The 23,622-nt window shown below is 36.0% G+C and overlaps 1 protein-coding gene across 3 annotated transcripts; it reads right to left on the bottom strand.

Annotated features, from left to right (window-relative positions):
* Positions 1 to 858: 858 nt before the first annotated feature.
* Positions 859 to 18,262, bottom strand: Trx (histone lysine N-methyltransferase trithorax). 3 transcript variants are annotated; one of them, XM_076794944.1, is made up of 11 exons: positions 17,932 to 18,262; positions 15,964 to 17,401; positions 15,093 to 15,659; positions 14,568 to 14,998; positions 14,335 to 14,496; positions 13,879 to 14,274; positions 6,922 to 13,700; positions 6,683 to 6,845; positions 6,439 to 6,585; positions 5,374 to 5,566; positions 859 to 5,265 (listed from the first exon to the last, which is right to left on the bottom strand). In XM_076794944.1, the coding sequence occupies exons 1-10, from the start codon at positions 18,094 to 18,096 to the stop codon at positions 5,393 to 5,395; spliced, it is 10,422 nt and encodes a 3,473-aa protein (XP_076651059.1). In that variant the 5' UTR covers positions 18,097 to 18,262; the 3' UTR covers positions 859 to 5,265; positions 5,374 to 5,392. The 3 variants fall into 3 exon arrangements, with proteins under 3 accessions (XP_076651059.1, XP_076651058.1, XP_076651060.1); XM_076794943.1 differs by having other exon boundaries at positions 859 to 5,566; XM_076794945.1 differs by lacking the exon at positions 13,879 to 14,274 and having other exon boundaries at positions 859 to 5,566.
* Between the last annotated feature and the right edge of the window lie 5,360 nt (positions 18,263 to 23,622).

Below are 23,622 nucleotides of genomic sequence, written 5' to 3'. Positions count from 1 at the left end.
CATTATCGGTAATCGTAATATTAGAACAGAAAGACAGAAAGAAAGAAGATTCAAAGTACCTAAAAAAAGAAAAATGGCAATTTCTCGTGACCAGAACAAGTTTCCATTATTTTTTCTTTTTCCCCCTTCGTATTATTTTTCTTTTTCTCACAATAACTTTTTACAAATCAGCATATGCATTTTGTACCAAACCAGGCCGATTAAAATTGTCGCACGACCGACGAACGCTGCTCGCGTGCTCAAATAATGTTCCTGCCATCATTTATTCTTTATATTACCTCTTTAAATAATCCGCGATCAATATTCTTCGTATAACGCATTTCTTATTATTATCAAACTCTTCCTCCGCTGTCGTTTACTATCTCTTACTCTAGGCCATTTTTTCATTGTAAAGTGCACTTAACGGTGTCCACGGAGCACCAAGTTTTAAGGGACAACCACCTCGGCAGAAATTGATTAATCGGACTAAAATACTTTATCATAGCTTAATCGATGCATAGACGCAATTACAGTTTGTCTTCAGTTTGAATATAAGTCATCGGGGTACATCTAAAATCTATCACCGGGTTAAAGCGTAGGTACATTTAAAGGTAAGGCAAAACTGCATTCCACAGAAAGGTGTTTTCGTCTTCATCTTTTCTATTCTTTTCTCTCTTTTTTTTCTTCGTTTTCTTTTTTCGTTTCTTTTTTGCTCACGGAACAAGTAATATCCGTAAAGTCTGAAATATATTCCTATAAAGAACATTTATAATTTTTTCCCACTGTGGGAAAATATCACAAACATTTTCTAGGCGCGTGCACTAGAAAAGTTTCCTTGAAACAATGACCTAATCAGTTTCTTTTCTTTTCATTCCCCCCCCCCCTCTTTTACATTTCATCAACGTAATCATCGGTCATCATGATATTTCATAATTTTCGTTTCGTGTCTTTTTTACAATTCGTAAAATTCTTTTTTCGACAGAAACCTCGTTACAACGATCTCGTTCGACTCATAGCGGTTTTCATTGGAGTTTCTGTAAAGTAAAAACTTGTTTCTCTCTCTCTCTCTCTTTCTCTCTCCCTTTCCCCTCGTTTCTTTCTCCCCAGCGGTTTTCTTTAAATATAAAAATAAAGTAATGAGATTAATATTGTATTATTGGCAAGGCGGAAGCACGAACGTATGGGTGCGACGTTTAAAAATCTATAAAACAAACAAAAAAAAAAAAAAAAAAAGAAAACAGGAAAGAAGAACATATCAAAATAATATTGCGCGTAACGTAATTCTCCATTTGAAAGGAACGAAGCAATTTTATAATCATGAGCAAACAGATGCACTCGTACACACCCCTATTCGATCGGGCATGGACGTTTTACTCGTGGCTCTAAATTGCGACAAGCGTACGCTAAATAACGCATGGAAGAATACATGGAGTTAACAATAATCGAGATACTATGCCTGTGGTGCGAGATGCTATCCAAAGTCGATCAAGGCTGCCGGACTTTCTAATTCGGAATACGGGTTTGATAGACTTGCAGGATTTCAAACTTCGGTTGCCATAATTCCGACAAACTAGAGAGGAATCACTGGGAGGAGTTCCGGCTACACCGAAGTGTTGGCGAAGAGGACAATCTGTGTGCGTGTACGCGTATTCCCTTTCCGACGGATTTTATTCCATCCAGTGAATCATCCTGATACAGTAGTGCACATTTAAGCACCCGCCGCTATCCCTCTCCCAATTCCAAAAAATGAGACCTTGAACAGAGCGGGTCAATCGAAACTCGATACGTGCCGATTCCGTCCCGATTGCGGTCGCCTAATTACAATGGAACTACGTTTATATTGAATAAACTTTAGCAGCGCGGGGTTAACCGAATTCTAGCGAAAGCCTCTTACACGGACGCGAACTCCTATCAAATGAAAAAATCCAAACATGAAAGATCCTCCTAAAATCATAGTCGGTAGTAGGAGACAGGTGGACTCCTATTATCACCCGATTATGCGAACCATCTTGTCTCCCGACAGGTCCATACAAATGGAGTTCTACTGTATGCGTTACTGCAGTGTTTCCCAATAGCAGTATTCAGAGAATCTGATAATTTTTACGCTACTTTTCGTCAACCATAAAGATGCTATCGTTCCAAATGTGTATTCGACGTTTAGAGTGACTCTCGCACGAATAGAAGGAAAACTATAGCTGCGTTAAAGAGGCTATCAATTGCTCATGTGAAATGCAAATCGAGTGCATGAATACGGTTTTGACGGTATACTTGCTGAAGTATCCCGTCCGGCCTATTACAATAATGCCCGAGCCTATGAAGCGCGTCGCAAATGCAATTGGAATATTGCAACTTAACGGTATCTCGCAGAGTTGGGCGGTAATCGAGAACTTTTGTAATTGATTACGAAATGTGATCATAATCGCTAATCAGTAATTTGTAGAATGGATGGTTAATTTATTTTTTACTAAAATTAACGTTACGTGTAATTATATATACAATATTGATCGATCGTCTCTTCTCAGAATCACTTGCTAAGCTTGTATCGAATGTTATTAACCGTTCAGAATTATGATAACTACCATGATACCAAATTCTTCAGTTAATCATAATAAAAAAAAAAAAAGAAATTGTTTCCTGATTAATGATCAGTTAAGGAACAATGATTACATCTGCTTCGATCACTTAAAAGTTACTAGTTAATCATGACTACTGAATTATATAGTAATCGTAATCATAAATCATGAACATGATTTCACATTCTTTATAATCGTTAATCATTTGAACTGCGGGTTTCATGCATTTGTTAGAAAAGTGACTAAAAGTGGAATACAAAACAGTGAATATACGCGGAGAATTTATTTATAAAGCAACTAAAAATGGAAATGAATTTCTACTCGACCCCTGTTTATTGCAATCGAGGCGTGAAATTTTTATTTCGCATAAAGATCCGCAGTCTATCAATCAGATTACTTTTTGCCCAACTCTGGTATCTGTGCATCTGCCTACCATCATGAAACCAACGCGGTGTAATGGCTATGTTGTTCTTAGAGCTGCGAATCGATTGCTCTAAAATTTCAGAAAGATAGTTGAGGCGATCGTTTCTCCGCGTGTGCCGGGAGACGCCGTCATCGAGCGGTCTTCTAGCATAATAGCGACCCCGGAGTATGGTCGGGATAAAAATGTTCTTTTGCTGAACGCGGATGAGATAATGCCTCCGGACTGCACGCGTGACGGTTCGCGTTCGGGACATCACGGCCAGCGGCGGACCGTTAACACTATGTTTGCGGAGCACTAAACACGACCATTTTACATTACTTTATAAAAATACCATGAATGTATCGATGAAAGTTTGTAGCCATTTTTTAAAATAATATATACCCGAAGAAATCAATTTGTTAAATAATTGCTCACGGATGCATTTTTACCATCTCAATATTCGCAATTTGAAAATATTAGAATCCGCCATTTTGACGGGTCCCGTAAACCTAGTGTTAATATCGGGGCCCTGGGCTAACACTGTTTGAGGGCCTGCCCAATTAACCCATACTAACTCGAGTACCAAGAATTTTGTAATATTGCATTTTTTTTCAGTTTTTAAGTGAAATTATTTTTATTTTTTCGACCGCGACAGGTGGCACTTTAATTGAACGGGACCGTGGGCTGCAGCCCATATAGCCTAGATCCGCCGCTGATCATGGCAATCGGCCCGTTGCATAAATCATTACAGCGCTACGTCCCAAAAACTAATCAATGAAAAGGAACGAACAGACTTTTAATTTCGTCAGGAAGCAAGTTCTCGTTTCCCGTTCGTTTTCTCTCCGTTTTTCATAGTTTTTCAAATACAATGAGACTTAAAGAATATCATCAATGTCTGCCAAAGTAGGTACACCTTCCAACAGTATCCTACAACCAGGAGACTGTTTCATCTTGCCATTCTCCCCCCTCTCACGCGCGCGCGCATTTTTCCTTAACGGCTATGCTTTTATTAACTTAAACTGGTAGCTATACTTACATCAAGACAATGTCTAATCTAACAATTACATATTTTACAAGAACATTTGAAATCTGGCCCTACAGCAGACATGAAATGTCACGAAGTTCGTCGTCGACTTTACACTAAATTTCGTCTCGCATAAAATATACAGAATTACACGCACACACACACATGCGGTTGTCGTTTGATAATTCTGAGCTGTTCGTTTATGCGATTCGTTCACGATGACCGTTTTTCTTTTTATACAGTTAACACATATTAAAAGTGATAAATAACGGTCATAGAGAACGTTAGTGCTTCTCTAAGTACGTCGAGACTTTAGCTCTACATTATTCCTTTAATTTCATCATTTTCTATCCATTGGTCCAATCGTAAGTAGAATTGACGAAACTCTAGCTTCTGTGTCCGTGGGAAGGAAGAATCGGTGAGAATGATTCAAACTTGAAGTGAATGCTAATGATCGAAGTGTAGCTGAAGAGTGTGTAACCTTCCAGTGCACGGGTGAATAGAATTCCTCACAATGTCTGGGTAAAACATCTTTCACCTGCATTTTCATTAATAAATATTGTTTTTCTGTTTGTAATTAGTTCAGAAGAGAACGAGTGGCGGATTTAGGGGAAGATTATTAAAAATACCAAAGGCACAAGTCATAACGATAAAAGCAAACAATTAAAAATGTCGAACTACAAGATTATGTTGACCATCTCTGCGTCCAACTGTTCCGTGAAAAGGTCGTTTCCCATCTCCAAAAGAATAAAAACCTATACAAGAAGCCATGAATGAGCCACGATACAGTAATTATCGAAAGAAACCAATAGTAAGAAATAATGCAAAACGTTTCGTTTGTGAGTAATAAGAGAAATAGTTGAACTCAACGTAGAACAGTTCCTACATAGGCGAGCATATGTTGGAATCCGAGTGTGTTCTTGTTTATTTCCGGTTTAGTGTAAAGTGACGATAACTTGTACATTTAAGCCTCAATAGTAGATAATAAGTAGAGTCTAGAAGACGTGCGTGAAAGCACAGGCGTGGATAAAAGTAACACTTTCATGAGTCTCGGTGCGATGCGGCGCCGTGACCCGTCGAATACGAAACTAGGGCATGATCAATTATTTATTGCTATACGTAAACCCCCTTAAATCAACTACGAAGTGTAGCTGTTTAAAGTAACATTGTCATAACGCGATGTCTCGTGTACTATATCTGGCCTTTCTAACATTTTGTGTTTTCCTTTTCTCGTTCACATTTAAATGTATATCTATTTCCTTTATAGTAATAAAAAGCTGCAATCTCTGAAAATAGTTTGATGATTAAATGAATAACGTTTAATAAAATGAATCCTATTCCGAAGCGCGAGTAATTATAGCACAAGTGGTTTGCTGCGGCTATCGGCTGCTTACGGTAGCTGTATATGCAGTCTCAATTGAGGTATTTACGACATCTGCGGGAGCCGCAGGTACATGGAATCTTGATATCCTCGAAGGGAAATTTGTAGTCGTACGTTAACTCTTCTCCTTGGATAATGCGGCGGAGAGCGAAAATTAAAATGTGCTTCTTACCTAAGATGTCCACCACTCGCGAGTAACAATTCGGCTGCAATACAATGACAAAGTTACAAATCCTTCCACATTTTTCTCTCATTTTAAATTAAAGCAATTAATATCTTTGAATTGTTTAGGATCGCCCACTGCTACATTTATCAATTTTTGAAAACATAGTTTTGAAGGTACATCTTCTGGAAACGTTAATTTTTCTATTGTTTTAATGTAGCAGCGGCTCATTCAATCAATTCACCAGAAACTGAATAATTGAATGACGATTTTGACACTCTGTAAAATGTCACTTTTAGATTTTAATACGAAATTTGTATTTTTTTTCAGACTTTTTCGTTTTTTTTTTCATTTTGCACATTCAGAGTTTGCATATGAAAAATCAGAAAAAATTCCCTAATCTGTGTGTAGATCGTTGAGAATTATTTCAGAACTTGTAACTGTAATTAATTGGAAAAAGTAGATAGAGATATAAAAACGAAAAAATATTGTATACAGAGTTATTTTAAACATAGGTTTTATGCTAGTAGATATCAATTACAAGAAAAATGAATGTATCGAAAATATTAAAATTGAAAAATTTAATTATAATTTATTCTGTGAGTGGTTCATTACTTTCTCGACTATGATCGTTTGATGTATTAAAACGTGTCAGTATACTCAATTTATATTCAAAATTACGCACTCCAATTCAACCTAGTTATATTATATATTTCATAATCATTTTGTGAGTTTCATGCATTTATAATAAACGTAAACGAACCAAATATAGCACAGCAAAATTTAATATAGACTGAATTTTTTTCAACGCGATTTAAATTCAAATCTGTTATGAAATAAGAAACATTATTAGAAATTTTAATGGTAACGCTATTTAGGAAATTACAAGGAAATAAATAATTATTAAATACATACCTCGCACGAGTGATTGATAAATCTCGCTGCATTTCCCTTCATTGTAGCGTCGACAACTAAGTGGTCGTCGATTTTAAACATATAACACCCAATATTTTTACTGTCATAGTATTTTTCTCGTTTGTCGGTCAAAGAGGCTCGAATCACCTAGTAACACACACAAAACAATGAGTAAAAATAAAATACATAACAATATTAGAAATGTTATATTATTCTTTAAGAATTTTCTCGTGATCTTACGTACCTCGCCAGCATACTCAATAACCATCTCTCCGGCTTCAATATCTCTTAAGCAAAATAAACCTCTCCCATGTATATGAGAATGGTAAACTCCAACCGATTCTTTCGACGTTTCTTTAAGTATCCTAAACCGCATTGCCATTGGCAAGTTTGTACTTGCCACCCGTCTATAAAGAGAACAAAAAGTTAGACACATGGTACATCTTATTCAATTTTGTCATATTTTGTCTTATTCAGTTTTACCTGGACTCGGCTTCTGAAATGGCTATCATTTTTGGTTGCTGCCTGTGCCTGGAGGCTAACCAACTAAACATGTCATGAACTTTCCGTCCATTAAACGGTTCTGCGCGAGCAGCACCATTGTCACACGCTTTTGGTAAATCACTTTCCGCGTCTCCTGTTTTAGGTGGTGCTAGATTATGGAACTTGGGTTTGTATTTAGTACACCTGTTTACGTCTGACAACTGTTCCACTAGGTATACCGTGGCGTTGTTTTCCAACCCCAAATTTTCAACAAGAGGATTGTGAGGCAACGGTGGTAAATTATGAGCCTTCCTGGCGTTCTGTACAGCTTGAAATACGGTCTCCCATACTTCGGCCATTGAAGAAGCTGTGTGAGAGAATCCGTCTTGCGACTTTATTTCATACATTAGTGTCGGTCCTTTCACTGGAGTCTTATGCGTTTGTGTGTTCTGTAAGTTTGGTGAGATAGATTTAATTGATTTGCTTATGATTCTTGGCTTCTTGACAGCAACCGGTGGAGTCTTAGTTTTCAATAGATTGAATTTGTTATCTATTGGTTTCACCTTCTCATCAATTTTGTTCGCTTTCAATGTGAACGTTTTTATCGGTAGCAATTGCAAGGAGGCTATCTGAGGAGGTACTTGCTTCGATGGTAATATTTCTACGGACGTGACTTGTGGAGATTTTTTATTCTGTGCAACTGTCTTCATGTTGTGTGTAATCTTGTAAGAACCATCTTGTAGCTGTTTCTGTAACACTATCTTCAACGAGGCGTTTTGTAATTTCTCCTTATCCAGTTCTAACTTGATATTTTCCTTGACTTTCTCGATTGTTTCAGTATTCAGCTTCAGAGTTTCATTCATTTCGCTCATAGTTGTTTCGGGGGTTTTCTCTGTTGGCAATACGTCCTCGGCGATTTGCTTTTTCGATTCCGCAAGTTCTTGTTTTGGTTCCGGTTCTGCTGGTTTAATCACTGGTTTCGTTGGCTCTTCTATGATCTCGGTTTTTGGCGTTACTTTCATCGTATCTTGTTTCGGAGTTACGGCTTGCATAGGTAATACTCTATTCATCGGTCGACTCGTCGGTACGTTGCTTGTAGTCATCGTAATTTTATTTTGTACAGTCGAACTAGCGATAACTGGATTATTACTTATACTTATATTAATATTGTTAGAATTCGGTACAGCACTAATATAATTATTATGCACATTATTTACATCATGATTTAACTTATTTACAATAATGTCCCTTTGAGTTATACAGTGATTAGGTAAGGGGAGTATTTTAGATGATATGCTAGACTTTATCATATTGGTATTCTCTGATACATGCTTCGAGTCGAAATACGGTCTGACACAGTTGTTCATTATCTGCTCCGTACCAAATAGTGGTTCTGTAATTTTCCATGGTCCATTATTTAACTGTGTCGAGTTAGAGACTGGACTTGGGCGTACAGCTACCCTTGGTATTGTTGGTATCGAGTTTTGCAACAGTTTTGGAGATGATGTCACGTTTGTTACTATCGGAGGCTCAGATGGACACCTATCCGGCGGTTGTATCGATGTCATTGGCTCGACACTCTGGCACGACACAGGCAACATGCTATTGCATGTGGTTGATGCGAAGTTTTGTTCAGATGTTGCGGATATATTAATTTGTTGTGGTACAACGGGTTCTGCTATAGGTGTAGTCTGATTTACTACAACATATCCACTGGGTACCGCAGGTATATTCGGAATATTTCCCATAGATTGTACATTCGGTTGCAGCGTGGAAATATTGGATACATTTTGAATGGTAGGTACTGCAGGAATACTAGGCACACTAGATGTATTAGGTAAAGCAGGTGTGCTAGGCATATTTGACATATTCGATACACTAGGTACTGTAGGTATACCAGGTATGCTGGGTGCGGTAGGTACATTGGATATACCAAGTACACTAGGTACGTTAGATGTACTAGGTGCGGTAGATGCACTAGGTACAGTAGATGCACTAGGTCCACTGCGTATAGTAGGTACGCTAGATGCATTAGGTATAGTGGGTACTTTGGGTATTGTTGGTATATTGGATACAGTGGGTATATTTGTTATGTTTGCTATATTAGATACATTGGATACAGAGGGAACTGTCGGTATAGTTGGAATTGCGGGTACATTGGGAACATTTGGTACACTGGATACATTCGGTATGCTAGCTATATTGGGTACATTGGGAATATTGGGTACACTAGGTACACTGGGTACACTGGATACACTGGGCACATTAGCAACATTAGGTACGCTGGGCACCGCAGGTACTCCAGGTACATTTTGCACTGCCTGCACTGCTGTTACAGTCGGAACACCTGGAACAGTCTGAACATCCACAATAGGTTCCATAAGCTTAGAGGCTTGAAAAACCTGCGTCGTTGTTTGGTAACTACTTGCCAACACTTGTGGCACTGTGCCAGTCATGAATTGACTGGAAGACATCACTGTGTTGCTCACGATAGTTTCTAAACCATAATACATTGGTTGATTTGAAAGAAACATACTGCCGGTCGAGTCCGTGAACATCTCCAATGTTGGTGTTGAACTTAACAGTAATTGTTCAGACGATATAACTCCACACTGAATTGCACTAGGTTGTTGTTGTATAATTGTTCCTAAAACCGTTGGTTGTGTTTGGGCAATTTGTACACCTGGTAATATCGAAATACCTCCGTTCTGTAATGCTAATAAATTATCAGACGGTGCTTGTATGTATGCGCCAGGAACTAAATGATTAGTTGTTATGAATTGGGGCTTAAATGCTGCTTCATGTTGTCCACCAATTGTTGTTACATACTGAAAATTTTGTCCAGATTGTTGTTGCATTGTCTCCACATACGCGGACATAATACCAGGTGACGCAACCTGCTGTAATATTACTGTTGGCCCACTTGCTCTTTGAGCTTGTTGCAGCTGTATAACTGGAGTATTATTCTGCATTGGTTGAAATCTAGAATGTCCATTATGAGGCTGTACAGTATTTTTTACAATTTGTGTTTTAACTCCTTTTGCTCGAGACTTTGGTGCTCTTGGACTTCTTGACTTTACTAATTTTGTTGATTGAACGGTCGCTTGCAACTCGTTATTTGCAGTTTGTACACCGGTTGAAGAAAATGTCGGCGATACTTGCGGACTTGGAACGGTCTGAGAACCTGCGCCATCAGGAGAATTCACTGGTGTGTTAATAATATTCTGTGTAATACTAGAATCGCTTGTAACAGACGGCGGATCTGTAATTTCTGTTATTTGAACAGTACTCTCCTGAGGTAATACTGTAGCATTTGGTAATGTGGTTGTTGTTCTAGTGTATTGCGTTTGTACAATCATATCGTTAGATGTTAATACTGTTTGATGCACAGTTTCCACAGTGGCATGCGTATGAATTTGTGGTGTAATAATTGCTTGTGCAATCGGTTCAATTTGAATTGCCGGATGAGGAGACGGTACAGAGGCTTCTAGCGGAGATGTAGCTTGCATGTCTGGATAGTCGGAAGAAAGGGTGTGTCCCTCCGAAGGTGATAGTGTTATAAATTGTGGAGACACTGAGCCAACACTTGGAGAAAATCTAGAATCAGGCGATGCCAATTTATTATCCATGGTTTCCGAATCACTGTCACTTGTAATCATGATATCACAGTGTGTCAAGTGTCTATTATAACTATCTTGCGTTCTGTAGGTACAACGACATCGTTTGCAAGTTACTGGACGATCTATATGATCAAGTGGGACGTCAGACTGAGAGGTAATGTTCATCTTTTCACTTTCTAGAAGTTGCGGTGATATGCATTCATCGTCACTGGAAATATCATCAGCACCGTCTAATTGTGGAATTTCTAAATTTAGCTTCAAATTATTTTCTTTAAACAAATTAATTGCACTTTTTTGCGATTTATCGTTATTTTTGACTAAATGCGACCTAAGGAACCCATATATTCGTTTTGATCGTAAAATGTTGTTCGACGTTTTTGTACAGGAGTTAGAATCTTTCTCAGTGGATAAACTAAATTCATTACTATCACAAGAGGATTCGTCGTTGATACCATCTAATTGTGGGATGGACAAGGGTTCTGGCACACGTACTCTTGCAGTTTTCTCTTCGATGTTATATTCCGGTGAACTGCATTCGCTAGCACTGCTTGGATCTACAGTCCCATCGACTTGTAATATTCGCGGCTGTTGTCTTGTATGCCAAAATAGTCGTTTATGCTCTTTCCCATCTTCGCGACTTGTAGAAAGTACACGGCGATTAATACCACTTGCATCTTCAATGCAATACTTCAATTCCCTCACGGAATCAGACAAGATATTAGGCGTGTTCGCTCTGCCCACAGTAACCATAATACCATCTGGAATTCTTAACTCGTGCAAAGTGGGTGGACGTTCATTTTGAGAATCTAATACCATTACGCTCGTTTCGCTCGATTTCGTCATACTCGAGTTCCTCGATAACTTTCTCCTCTTTATACTGGGACCGTACGTACTGTCTAATTTGCAACTCCAAGTTAAGCTACAAGATCGTTGATGATGTCTTTGTCCTCCAACAACCAACGGACTATTTGACATTACTTCTGACTTGGATCTTTTCAATTCCCTGCCTCCACGTTTCTGATTTTTAGAATTTAATAAATCATCCACTAAATCTTGAACCGCAGTTTTCGTTTCCAGATGTACCCAAAGATCATTATGAGCTCCTAACTCTAACAAAGAAGGATCTACTTTTGAAATCTTGTTTTCGGGTGGTTTTATGATTTCATCAACTTCGGATGTTGTTAGCATATCATCTTTAAATAAATCAGTTAATAATGTACCATCATTTTTTAAATCCATCGCTAAAAAATCTTCATACGACATTTTAGGAAATATATCTTGCATGGAAATACCATCTAACAAATCATGCGGCAGATCTTCAAATATGGCCTCCTTTAATTCTGGTGGTAAAAGATCTGTGCTATTTTGTTCTGCCAAGTTTTCATCAACTTCCTTGTTGCAAACTGTATCGATCAGAGCATCTAATGTTTGTTTCACAGCTAAAAATTCAGTTTTCTGCATATTTAACAGATCTTCTTTTTCTTGTTCTTTGGAGTGATCGATAGTTATGTTATTCTCTAGATCAGGAGAAATCTCTGGTACATAAACTTGTACGTACGTTCTGATGTAATATCTGACAATTTTAAATGGATTCACCGTAGACCAGTATAATCGAGAACACTTGTAATCGCAAGGTATAATTTTGTCAATTGTGTCAGAACACTCTGGTATAACTGTACCTAAGTAATCGATCATCAGGGAACCGATCATAACCTTTACTTTACTTGGCTCCACATATTTTTTCTTCTTACGATCCAGTTCTACATACACCGGCCTTCTTAAACTAAAATCATTCTCATTCTGTAACGTTTTATGCGAACAGTTGTTCAAATGCAAAGAACAAAATACTGTTTTATCATAATTTAAAGCAAGTCCAATGTTTCTTGCACAAGGGTAATGATAGGTACTACTGCAATTTTTCGCGCAACAACCAACACTCGCACCTTTCTTTCCGCATTCGGTGCAACGAATTAAACGTCCTCTCGAGATAGCACTATGAACATTTTGTAAAGAACCGTCAATTTCTTCAAATACTTCGTTCGACCAAAGTGCACAATTCGAATGTATCCACTCGTTTTGTCCACAATACAACAATCGTCCTTCCTTTGTTTCCTGGCCATCGCCTAAATCTTTGCACAAACAACAGGACCTACTATCCTCAACGTGAACGTTGTACAAGTTTGCCGTTTTAGCCGCGATTGCTTTCGGCGCTTTCATTACTTCTTCCTTCCATACTTCTAATATGGAATCGTCAAGTTTCGTATGAGAGCTGTCATCTTGTCTATCATCCTTGGTGGGAGTCAATGTGTTGTTAACTTTACCATTAGTGTTTTTAATACTTTTCGGACTAAACCATGGGAACACCTCTTGCAAAATTTCATGATAAGCGTCGATCAATTCTTTAGTTCCAGTGCCATTAATTACATGTCCCATATCGATATGAAACTGTAATAATGTTTTGTATTCATTGTTGTTAACTTTTCGTTTGACCGACATTAATGTAGGCGAAGGTCTAACAATGATTTGCTGGTCCAAACAATGACATTCTGTGTCATTTGAATTACTATTTGAATTTTCTTGAGCTATTGAATCCTTTTTATCGCTGTCTTGATTATCTTTTAAAGCACAGTTTTTAACTCTAACAGAGCATTCTTTAAGGTGAAACTTTTGTCGAAGTCGTCTTAAACCTCTTCTGTTAGAACAATCAGCAGGTTGATCATCGTTTGCTTTATTTGTTACGTCAGATTTTGAGTTATTCGAACCAGATTCTGTATCTTTAGACTTTTCATTATTCGATTCTTCAGATTCTTCAGAATTAAGAATTTCTTTATTACTGATTGTACTCGAATCTGTGTTTTCATTTGAGAACTCTAATTTCTTTATGTTCGAAATAGGTTTGCACAAACATTCCTTTCTTGGACTCCATTTTAAAGCAGCACAAGCTTTTCGATTTTTACTTAATGATTTTATAACTCCTATAAAACCGGCTTTAAGTTCAGCCTCTATAGCATTTCTCCAAACTGAATTAGGATTACAGGAACATTGGCTGCATGTGAATTCAATAGAATCAGGTAAATAACTAAGAATTTGATACCGCTCATCCGAAAGTCCTTCGCAACGGGCATGCACCCAATAAGAACATTCGCTACATTCCATCATCTGAAAAGTATAAAGTTGTTAAATTAATAGACAGTGCTTTAAAGCACTAAAAGAAACAAAAATATATTGGAAAACTATATTATAATAAAAGTAATATCAGATTAAACGCAGTCATAAGCATGTTATATAAATGTTATAAGTTGTGAGAAATATTATATGTATACAAATTTATACTCACCTTTGTATCAAAATCATTTTCGTTGTAACACCTTTGACACAGAGGGCAATAGTTTCCTTGTTGACGCAATTTAAAACACATGGAGCATAATGGTAAGTTGCCCACATGAACATTAACTCCTTCACTACCACAACTTTTACACTTGACACAAGTGTGACAAACAAACGGTCTTTCGGGATTATAAAGTCTTGCACTAACACCAGATTTCGACAAACACGAATGATGAAATGATTGACGACAACGAATGCAAGACAATTTTGGACCAGATCTTAGATGGCAGGATTGGCATATTGTACATCGAGGACAGCACCAATTTGGTTGGGCACAAGCATTCCATTCACTGGGTTCCAAACAAAAGGCATGATATGGCTCACAACAGCACTGACAATGGATCAGCTGGAAAGATTGTTACAATGTACAATCATAAATATTAATATACATACACATATTACTTACTGGCTCCTTTCCAGCACTTCCACAGAGGTAACAAATAGCAGGAATATGCAAGAGTTCTGAACCGATAAGAGCGAAACCTTTTGCACCAACTTCTGATGGATCATATTGTTCCCAGAAGTCTATAGATACTGTATGCACTGAATCGTTATTTGATTTAGGTGCCTATAAAAATATAAAATTTAAAGGATGATATTTATTTATGGGATGTTGCATTTCACTTTATAATGGCTTACCACTTGAAAATTAGATGTTAAAATGCTTTGTTGAGATTTTCCCCTTTTTAAGTTGGATTGTTGGGTTACGTTCACAGTATTCTGGTTTACAATATTTTCATCATTATGTTTTGATGGTTCTTTTTCTTTAGCGCAATCTTTCTTCTCTGACCTATCACTTTCCTTCAATGTTTTCGGAATGTGCTTATTGCTCTCGGTATCTTCTTTCCATTCTGCTGAAGGAAAAGTAGCTATCGGTTGACCAAGTGCAACACTTGCGCTTCGACAAACATGCTTTACTCTCGGCCCTTTTAATTCAAGTCTCTGTCTAAGGGGTTGTGGACATTGGCTTATGGATGGTGAGAACATTGGATTTTTGATTTTCTTCCTTACTTTTATCCTATTATTTTTTCTTCTTTTTTTACTAGGTGACATATTTAGCGATGAGTCAACTAGAAGAAACAAAAAATACAATAGTTGAACACACATATATATATAAGTACTTATGTTGTAAAATTATTAAAGGAAAACAGACTAGTAACTTACATTTGTCTAATTTTGTATACAGAAAACCACCAGTGCCTTGACAGCTGGTCTTCTGACCCATTTCCATGTTTCTCCAATTCATAGCTGACTTGAATAAGTTCTTCTCAGAACTGTCTTCTGCAGGCCAACCTAATTTAGAAGATATCATTTTCTGCCCTTGACTATCGTTATCTTGTTGACTCAATGATAAAGGAATACTCAAAGGATCTCTCATCATCGGCGGTAGTAATGCATTTAAGCTCATTCTCAATGAGGAAGGAATGTTGTAACACTTTAAACACATTTTTAACCAACATGCCGGACACCTAGCTTTATAAACACATCTCATGAGATTCCATTGCTGACTTCGTACAACAGGTGGAACTAAGCATAAACCATCTCCCTTATGGCATTGAAGAACTGGTAGAGTATTATTTGTAGATTTTGCACAAGCTTGTCGTTTGATCATTTTGCTAATAAACTTCCGACAAGATTCACAACTGTGAATGCCAAATTTTCTGGCTTGTTTCACAAATCGGTAAAACCTTACAGCCCCGCATACACCACACTTAATAGTACCAGTTAATCCTAAAACATTGTCAAAGTAAGAATATTGCCATCCTATAATTTGTTACTATTTATTCTAATTAGACTGGGGATTTTTATGCAAAATAAAAATTGTTCGCGTCGATTACAATAAACAGGAGCCAAATAGAAGTCTCATCGTTCCTTTAATAATTGGAATGAGTTGGGATATATATATCGAAGCTCTTAAATTCTTTCAATCTGTCTCCAGCTTTAAATTGTACATACTTATTTTTACCATAAATCCAGAAAATCTGCTGTCTAATTATAATGTTAAGAGTAAATTAATAAAAAGTTAGATACATACCCAAATTAGTATTTCCACCAGTAACATTATTATTATTATTTGTTGTTGAAAAGGGTCCTTCAGTTCCACCAACACACTTGTTATCTAATTTTAATCTGGCCTTCCTTAAAATCACTTTTCCACCGTTTAATTTCATTCCAGTCCATTCTGACTGTTCGTCTTCAGTATGGTTACTATGTTCACTTCCACTCTCGGACAATGTACTTTCGGTGTCAAAATTATCTGAATTTCCCTCTGTAATTATAGCCCTATTATCAGAATTATCTTGACATTTTCCACTAGTTTCCTTTGTTTTTCTAGCATCGTCGAATTTCGCTTGAACTTCTAGACCAGTGACTTCACTTTGAGTTCCTGATCTTGTTTGAATCCTGGAAGACTCTGAGCTTGGAACATTGGAATCAGGAAGAACTTTCGTAGGAACAGAAACTGGTTTTTGACTTTTAGATACATTTAATTTCAAATTTTGACTTTTCCTAATTGTGTTTTGTGAACAATCTTGAGTACTATTAGATTCACTCGATGCAGTTTTTATCACTTTGTTTTTACTCGATACGTTAGTCCTCTTTATATCCGTATTATTAACTTTTGATATTTGTGCGTCTTGTACAGAAGCTGCTAATTTTTCAGAAGTTTTTGCACATGGCACTACAGTTTGAGCACCGGAACTTGTATGCTGAATTACTTTCTTACTCTTATTCCTTACATCCTTATCTTTCAATTTTGTACACGACTTATTAACATTTCCATCCTTTATTTTTGACTCTTGATTACAAATCTTGTTCAACATAAGTTTAGCTTTCTTCATGTGCATGCCAACTTCATTTTCGCTAGATTCTATGCCAGAAATCTCTTCTAATTCTTCGATAAACCTTTTATTCGGTTTAATAACTCTTGACGAATGGGCGCTTCGAACTGGTAAAATAAATTTTCTTACTGCATTCGGTTTATCTCCGCATTGCGCTGTGATATTGCGAACATTGTTACTGTTAGATTTTGCCCTCTGAAGTAACCTCTTCGCAGTACTATTACGCAACTGTCTTGTTCGCTGATGCTGATCCAAGATATTGTTCACTGATTTCAAAACTGGTGTTTTCATGAAATTCGAGAACTTAATGTTTTTGCAACTTCTGCGATTTTTAGATCTATGAAATTTAGAAGCACATTTCGAATTAAGTACAGTCACATCTTTCTTAATGTCCTCCGTTGGTTCCTTGACTTTATCGCATGACGGTTCTACATTAGTTTTAGTATTCGAAGGAAAATTTTTAATATCTGCGATCTTGATTTGTTCATTCGATGATTTTGATGATACAGAATTCTCATTAGCATCGGGCGGTGATTGAACAGTTGCATTTTCTGTGTCATGTTGTTGTGTTTTGATGTAAGACACGGAAAGATTAGCCTCTTTAGTGCTAAAACCATGGAATGGTGGATGTTCCTACGCAAAAAGAATACAAACATTAGTATTATACTGATTCGTATTAATATGTACATAATATCTTTAAACATTTGTATATCCATTTTTTTCGTGAAATACTATATATAACAATTCGAGCATAACACACAAGGTGTATGCATTCATTTAATATAATAGCACACATCAAACTTTCATTCTGTACTGAAAACAATGAATGATACGAGAATCATAAATACTGTTTACAAAATAAAAACAAGAACGGAACAGTATCTTTCAGAAAGTCACTGACACTCTCAGCTATAGCGATACGTCAGTACATATTATACACATCTGCCATTCCGAGGCTGCGATTCCCTTCCAATAGGTTAACCTTCGTTATACAGCCAAATCTCCCGAGTTTTTCTGGCCACCGAATCGGCGGCGTATAGGTAGCTATCATGCTTATAAAATAAATACGGTTGTTTATAGGCTGAGTAAGCTTCATTTTTCGCATCACTTTAATTGGGCACCTTCAAGTAGATACTGATTATGAAACGTAAACTACGAATTACCTTCTCGTTGTCACCAAATGTTTCGTTGAACAGGGAAAGTCCGTAGTAGATGTTCTCGGCGACGGTTACCGAATCGGTTTGGACTGTCTCGGGCTGGCCGAGAACTTTGATCCGTTTCCTGGTGACCGTCTTCGGCGGCTTCCCGGGAAACTTGGACCTTCCCATGTTCACTTTTTTCAACGGCCAACCTCAACCTCACAACGAAATTCCGTTTCCATTTTACGTGATTTTGCCCAGTCGAGGCGCACCAACTGAACACCAACGAACACTTAACACACACGGAACTTGCAGGCTTCGTTAAACATCGGTTAACGTCGGCCAAATTCGATGATAGCCGCGAAATACGCGCGTACTGTCAAACACAGAATCAGTAGTAGTAAGGTGGGTGAATGTATTTTTGAATACATACGTGCACGCGTCCATCTAGTGATTTTTATTCGAACGGCACTTGAACCGAGAGCCTTTAGTCCTCAGTTTTTTAATCCGACTAATTTAATTCGCATTTTCAAGAGAATTGTTTTTGTTCCTACAACATTTTTTAATAATTACAGATTTCACTAATTTCTTTATTTATGAACGATTAAAGGTTTCTTATTGAATGCATTTATCTGTTAAATGCATATCAAATAATAACCTACATAAATATGAAAATATGATTCCAATTAGTAATTAAATGAATTTTATTTTAGTATTTATATCTATAAATGAAGGAGAAATGGTGGCCGACAGAATCACAAGCATGCGATTGGCGCCGAGCATCGCGTATTGAGCGCTGATCACTCTGAACTTGCCATAATGCACTTAACTCTAGGGAATATTGAATTATCTTCAGCGGAGCTCGTTAAATATAACTTTTGTTGTTCAGACTTTTTAATTACTGTAACAACCGTTTCTAATTTATGATACAGAATTTTTTAATTTTGAAACATTAAATAATTTTTGGCACCATTAAATTTTACTATTTTATGAAGACAAATGGATGAATGATTATCAAATTTTTATTGTTCACTCCAGTAATATGCTTTGGAAAATTCGAACATAATAGTACCTGTATGACAATGAGAATAGATTTTACAGTCGACGACATCAAACATGTCGTCATAGTACTATAGAATATGTTATAATAGTTTGTTCGTTGCTACTTTATACTTTCTGTAAATTATTTTTAAATCAAACTAATTAGTATATAATATATTTTTGTAAATATTGTATAATGCGCTGAAATGACGTTTCATAATGCTTGTCTGTAATTTGTAATTGAAATGAAAATATGTAAGAAAGAAATTGTTATAAATATTATAAATATAATTCATTTCAGTATAACTATTTGGAGAAAGTAGAATTTAACAGATCATTACTCGCATTATAGTTTTAGTAGGTTGTTCGTATAAATTATTATACATGTAAATTCTCGCTTCTCTACTACCTTCTGATGACGTCGTAATAATAAACTATCTTGGCGAATCTTTTCATAAGCTTTAAAATTTTTCATAGGTTCTAAACCTTGCGTTTTATGATAAGGCAGATCCGAGGACAATTATAATTTCTACTTCGACATTTTAGAGTACACGAAAGTTTTTTATGCGAATATAATAGTGTATCGTTGTTGTCGGGTTATCGTTATTTTGAAAATGAATTAGTAAATGAGTGTTCGACGTTTCGGAGAACAATTATTATTGAGTGAAATAGAAATGTTGTACAACCATTAGTATTGCCATCGGATTGTTTAATTTTCTTTTTTCTGACATTACATCGTAAATTTTTTCTTTAGTTTTAGTATTACTATAGTTCGTTTTAGTACCTAAAATGAAATCTTTTACTCTCTTGATATTACTCACGAAATGCTTTCGATTACTGCCCTGTTACCATTGTGCGAATAGCACATAACCGACATGCAATCGCTTAATTGACCAATCGTTCATGTCTAATTTATTATCCAAACATTAAGTATAGCGTTTAAGTTTACATTTCGTAAAGTGTATACGTTGATAAATTTTCGTATTTTTTGAATTGTCGAAAATATTCGTTCTTCCCTTTTTCGAATAAAACTAGTTTCTTTTTACGTTTCCAAATTTGGTATTTTGATTTGCTTTTCAATGCTCTTCCTTTTGAAAATACACTCCATTGACATGTATTCAACGTCCAAAATTATTGTTCATCTGCTGCATTTCAAAGATTTATTGTACTGCGTATAAAATTAGTTTGACGAACAACAATTTCGATCTTGTTTCTGCAGATGCTTGATGTACTGCATGCTATCGATCGATACAGTGAAGTATCAGTAGCTACGCTATTGTTATAGACAGGTGGATGCATTCATATTTAAACAACTTATGAAATTGTGAATAGTTACGATATTGTAGGTCGTTCATGTTCACGCAGTCTGTTATTAAGGGTCTCTCGAACGATCAACTTTTTCTTTTCAATTGCTCCAAGGTTGCTATGTGTCATCATCAACTCGAAATATTTAGCACCGATGTGTGCAGTCACTCACATAATTGATGACACAAACTTTAAATCGAAATAACTTACTTTATAAGTGGGTCAAACAACTTCAGTTTTTCTGTCAAGCTGGACAGATTAGTTTACTAGATGATATCGAATGAAAATTTTGAAAAAATTCCTTCTGACCAAAATTAGAAAAGAAATCGTAAAAGTTGCTTTTCACAGTTTTTTGTATTTGTAGCGAAAATTTAAAACATGTTTTGTAGATTCATATAAGTTATGCTGAAAATTAGCAGCAACAGTGCTGTTATGCTGCTATTAGCATTAGTTATGCTTATATTTTATACATATAGCAAAAAGCTAAGTCGAAATTGCATTGACTTCGCCTACTTTCCTAAATAAACTTTAACGATAATATTGACAGGAAGCAATGAAAATAAATTGATCCGCTTCATATCTACTTATAGTTTTTATTTCTGGAAATAAATAAACTGGGTGTACTGTACGGAGCAATTTGTGCAAGATAGTTTCCAACCGGCTAAAAAAAAAAAAAAAAAGAAATTAAAAAAAGTTTTCGCGTGCTCCTTTCGTGATCGAGTCCGTAGAAAGAGAATACGAATAAGGTCTGTAACCGTTTCCCCTTTTATAGTTGTGTAAATCGAGCCGCATTATATCGGGCACCAATGCCGCATCCCATTTTATTGATCTTCCTGTATCATAAATATTTATGTATGTAGTATGCAATACACGCAGCCATCTACTAATAACATACACATACATATACAATATATACTTTTCATATAGGGCATGATTCACCGTCTATTAATTGAATGCGCGCATTTCAAACATATTTGTATCATAACAACTTGAATCATCATATCGGTTGCTGTACGGCGAAGCGTAATGTAGGTCATATTTTCAAAAAATTTGAATTCTGGTCTTCACCGAGCAACGCATATTGTGCTCCGCGAAAAAAAAATACAAATTAAAAAAACCTTTTCATATTCAACTAATTCGATATTTTCACTGGAGACTTCAAACGTTTCGTGAACTATTTACCGACTGTTTTTCATTTCTCCTGGACGTTCGGTTGCGAATAATTTATGTACACTTGCTGATTATAGTAATATACAGTCTTCGTCCTAATTTTTGGGTTACTTTAAAACAGTGTTGGGCACATTTTACTTGACAAAATATGACAAATAATCATCTAAAATAGTGAATTATTTCAAATATTTTATTATTATTAATTGATACATAACATTAAAAAAGTATAAATTCGATAAAAAATATAAATTCGAAATGAAGAAATTAAAGCCAGTGGAATGCATATTCAAGCATATAAAAAAATCATGTAGGGTAAGGGACTATATTAATTATACTTATTTTTAAAGCATAATGGGTATTAGAAACTGATTTTAACGAAAAAAATTTAATATCTCTTTTTTAATATTATAAAAATAAGTATAATTAATGTAGGCACAGTAATTAGCACCCCACTGGGTCCCTTAGCCTGGTCGTCCAAAAATCATTCTTTAAATATTTCTGCCAATTAATAACATGCTATTAATATTGTGAGATAAACGGATAATGATACAATTACCGTGTGAACAAAGTGTAGATTATGCAGTAATGTTTCTGTTTCGTGTATTATTGATTGCGCACATAGAGCAATTAATTAATTAACAAATAGGTGGTGATAATTGTTTGAAAGTTAATTTCTCTGAGTGTAATCGTTTGTCAGATAAGCTTCCTATGAAAATATGTTATCTCTCCTAATTAAAGGACAATTTTTGAATCCTAGAATACGGTCATATTTTTTTCAATTTTTTCCCCACTCGAACCGGAGGTCATTGCAAATCACCCGTAACCTAGTTGTTCGAAGAATTTCTTGAGATGTAAAAATAAATGAAACTTGCTCGTCGATCGATAAAATTCTATTGTCAGATTATGCTCGAAGGTAAGGCAAAACGATATTTTAAAAGGAGAACGATATTTTTAGTAAACAATGAACTATCTTGTTAGTAATATTTCAATCAATGGAAACCAGGAAAAGAACTGATTAGACGATTATCGTCGTGTTAAAGGAAAGCTCGTAACGTGTTTCTGTGAATAACAGGTTTGCAGGTGGAACGATACCTAGCTATTCTTATTCGAGACAACTTAAGTCCTGTCTCAGGATATTTTTTCTCAGAATATTGCAAAATATAATAAGAGCACGGCATCAAGAACTATTACTCTTCCGATGCTGGGAAAATGCGCCATTAACTCGCCTAATAGGAAATTGGAGCCCATAAATAAAACAATATTTGGATAATATGATACCCTTATTTTCAACGATGGTTCAGTTGTTACTTTAAGAAAAATAGTATAACGATGTGTAATATAAAGAAGAAAAAAATGCTAAGCAAAGAATTTCGGTATTTGGCATTACAAAGTTTGTAGATTTATGAAGAATTTATAAAACGCTTCATGAAGATCAGGTTTCAAATAAAACAAAAAATCTCAAGCATTCGTTTCAGTGAACACAAATTATCGATTATAAATTCAAAGATGTTCAAGAGGTATTGATTACACTGGACGCAAAAGAAAATACATATTTATTTATATACAAAATATTTTGTTTGGAACTCTTTCTAATTTCTTGAATAATTTTTTACTTTATAATAGATCTGTTTAGAAAAAAGCAACTTATATAGTAAATGCTATCGGGCGAGAAGCTCTAGATTTCTTGAAGCAAATTATTGGTCATCATTCGAAATTCGAAAAGGGGAAGACAAAACACTTATTCCATTTATGGAAGTACCCTTTTAAGAGGGAAATAAAACATATATTCCATTTGTAGAATTAAACTGCATCTCCTCATTCCTTTTATATGTTTACTTGCAAAAAAACCGACGACATCGGATTATTCTCCTTTGCAATCAAGCTGGATTGGTCTGATGCATTCTGTTCTATCATTAAAAGCACAAGCGAGTTAGTTAGGTGGTCTGTGTCAGGTTCGACCATGTGAAGTGGGTTTTAAGGGGGTTGATGCTACACAGTAAAATAAGATGAAATCCGAGAATAACGAAATCGTAGTGCCGCGGTCCCGTTCTCAAATTATAAGTACATAATTAAACATTTCCTGCGGTTATGATGATCCTATAATAGCGGCGCGCATAAAGTTCAATTAATAGGAGCACGATTAGCGGTGTAGGAATATGCATAAGACTTACCGCACGAAGTTATGATCCTAAGCGGCCT

The sequence above is a fragment of the Halictus rubicundus genome, chromosome 10 (assembly GCF_050948215.1).
Source record: "Halictus rubicundus isolate RS-2024b chromosome 10, iyHalRubi1_principal, whole genome shotgun sequence".
Taxonomy (NCBI): Eukaryota; Metazoa; Arthropoda; class Insecta; order Hymenoptera; family Halictidae; genus Halictus; species Halictus rubicundus.
The sequence above is the reverse complement of the archived record's forward strand: the minus strand, read 5'-3'. Positions and strand labels throughout refer to the sequence as shown.

Excerpts from the sequence above, each read along its gene's own strand:
- Trx (XM_076794943.1), bottom strand. The coding sequence starts at position 18,096 with ATGGGAAGGTCCAAGTTTCCCGGGAAGCCGCCGAAGACGGTCACCAGG. Across the intron at positions 6,586-6,682 it reads TTATTGAGTATGCTGGCGAG|GTGATTCGAGCCTCTTTGAC; the intron begins GTACGTAAGATC and ends GTGTGTTACTAG. Across the intron at positions 5,567-6,438 it reads TTATCAATCACTCGTGCGAG|CCGAATTGTTACTCGCGAGT; the intron begins GTATGTATTTAA and ends ATTGTATTGCAG.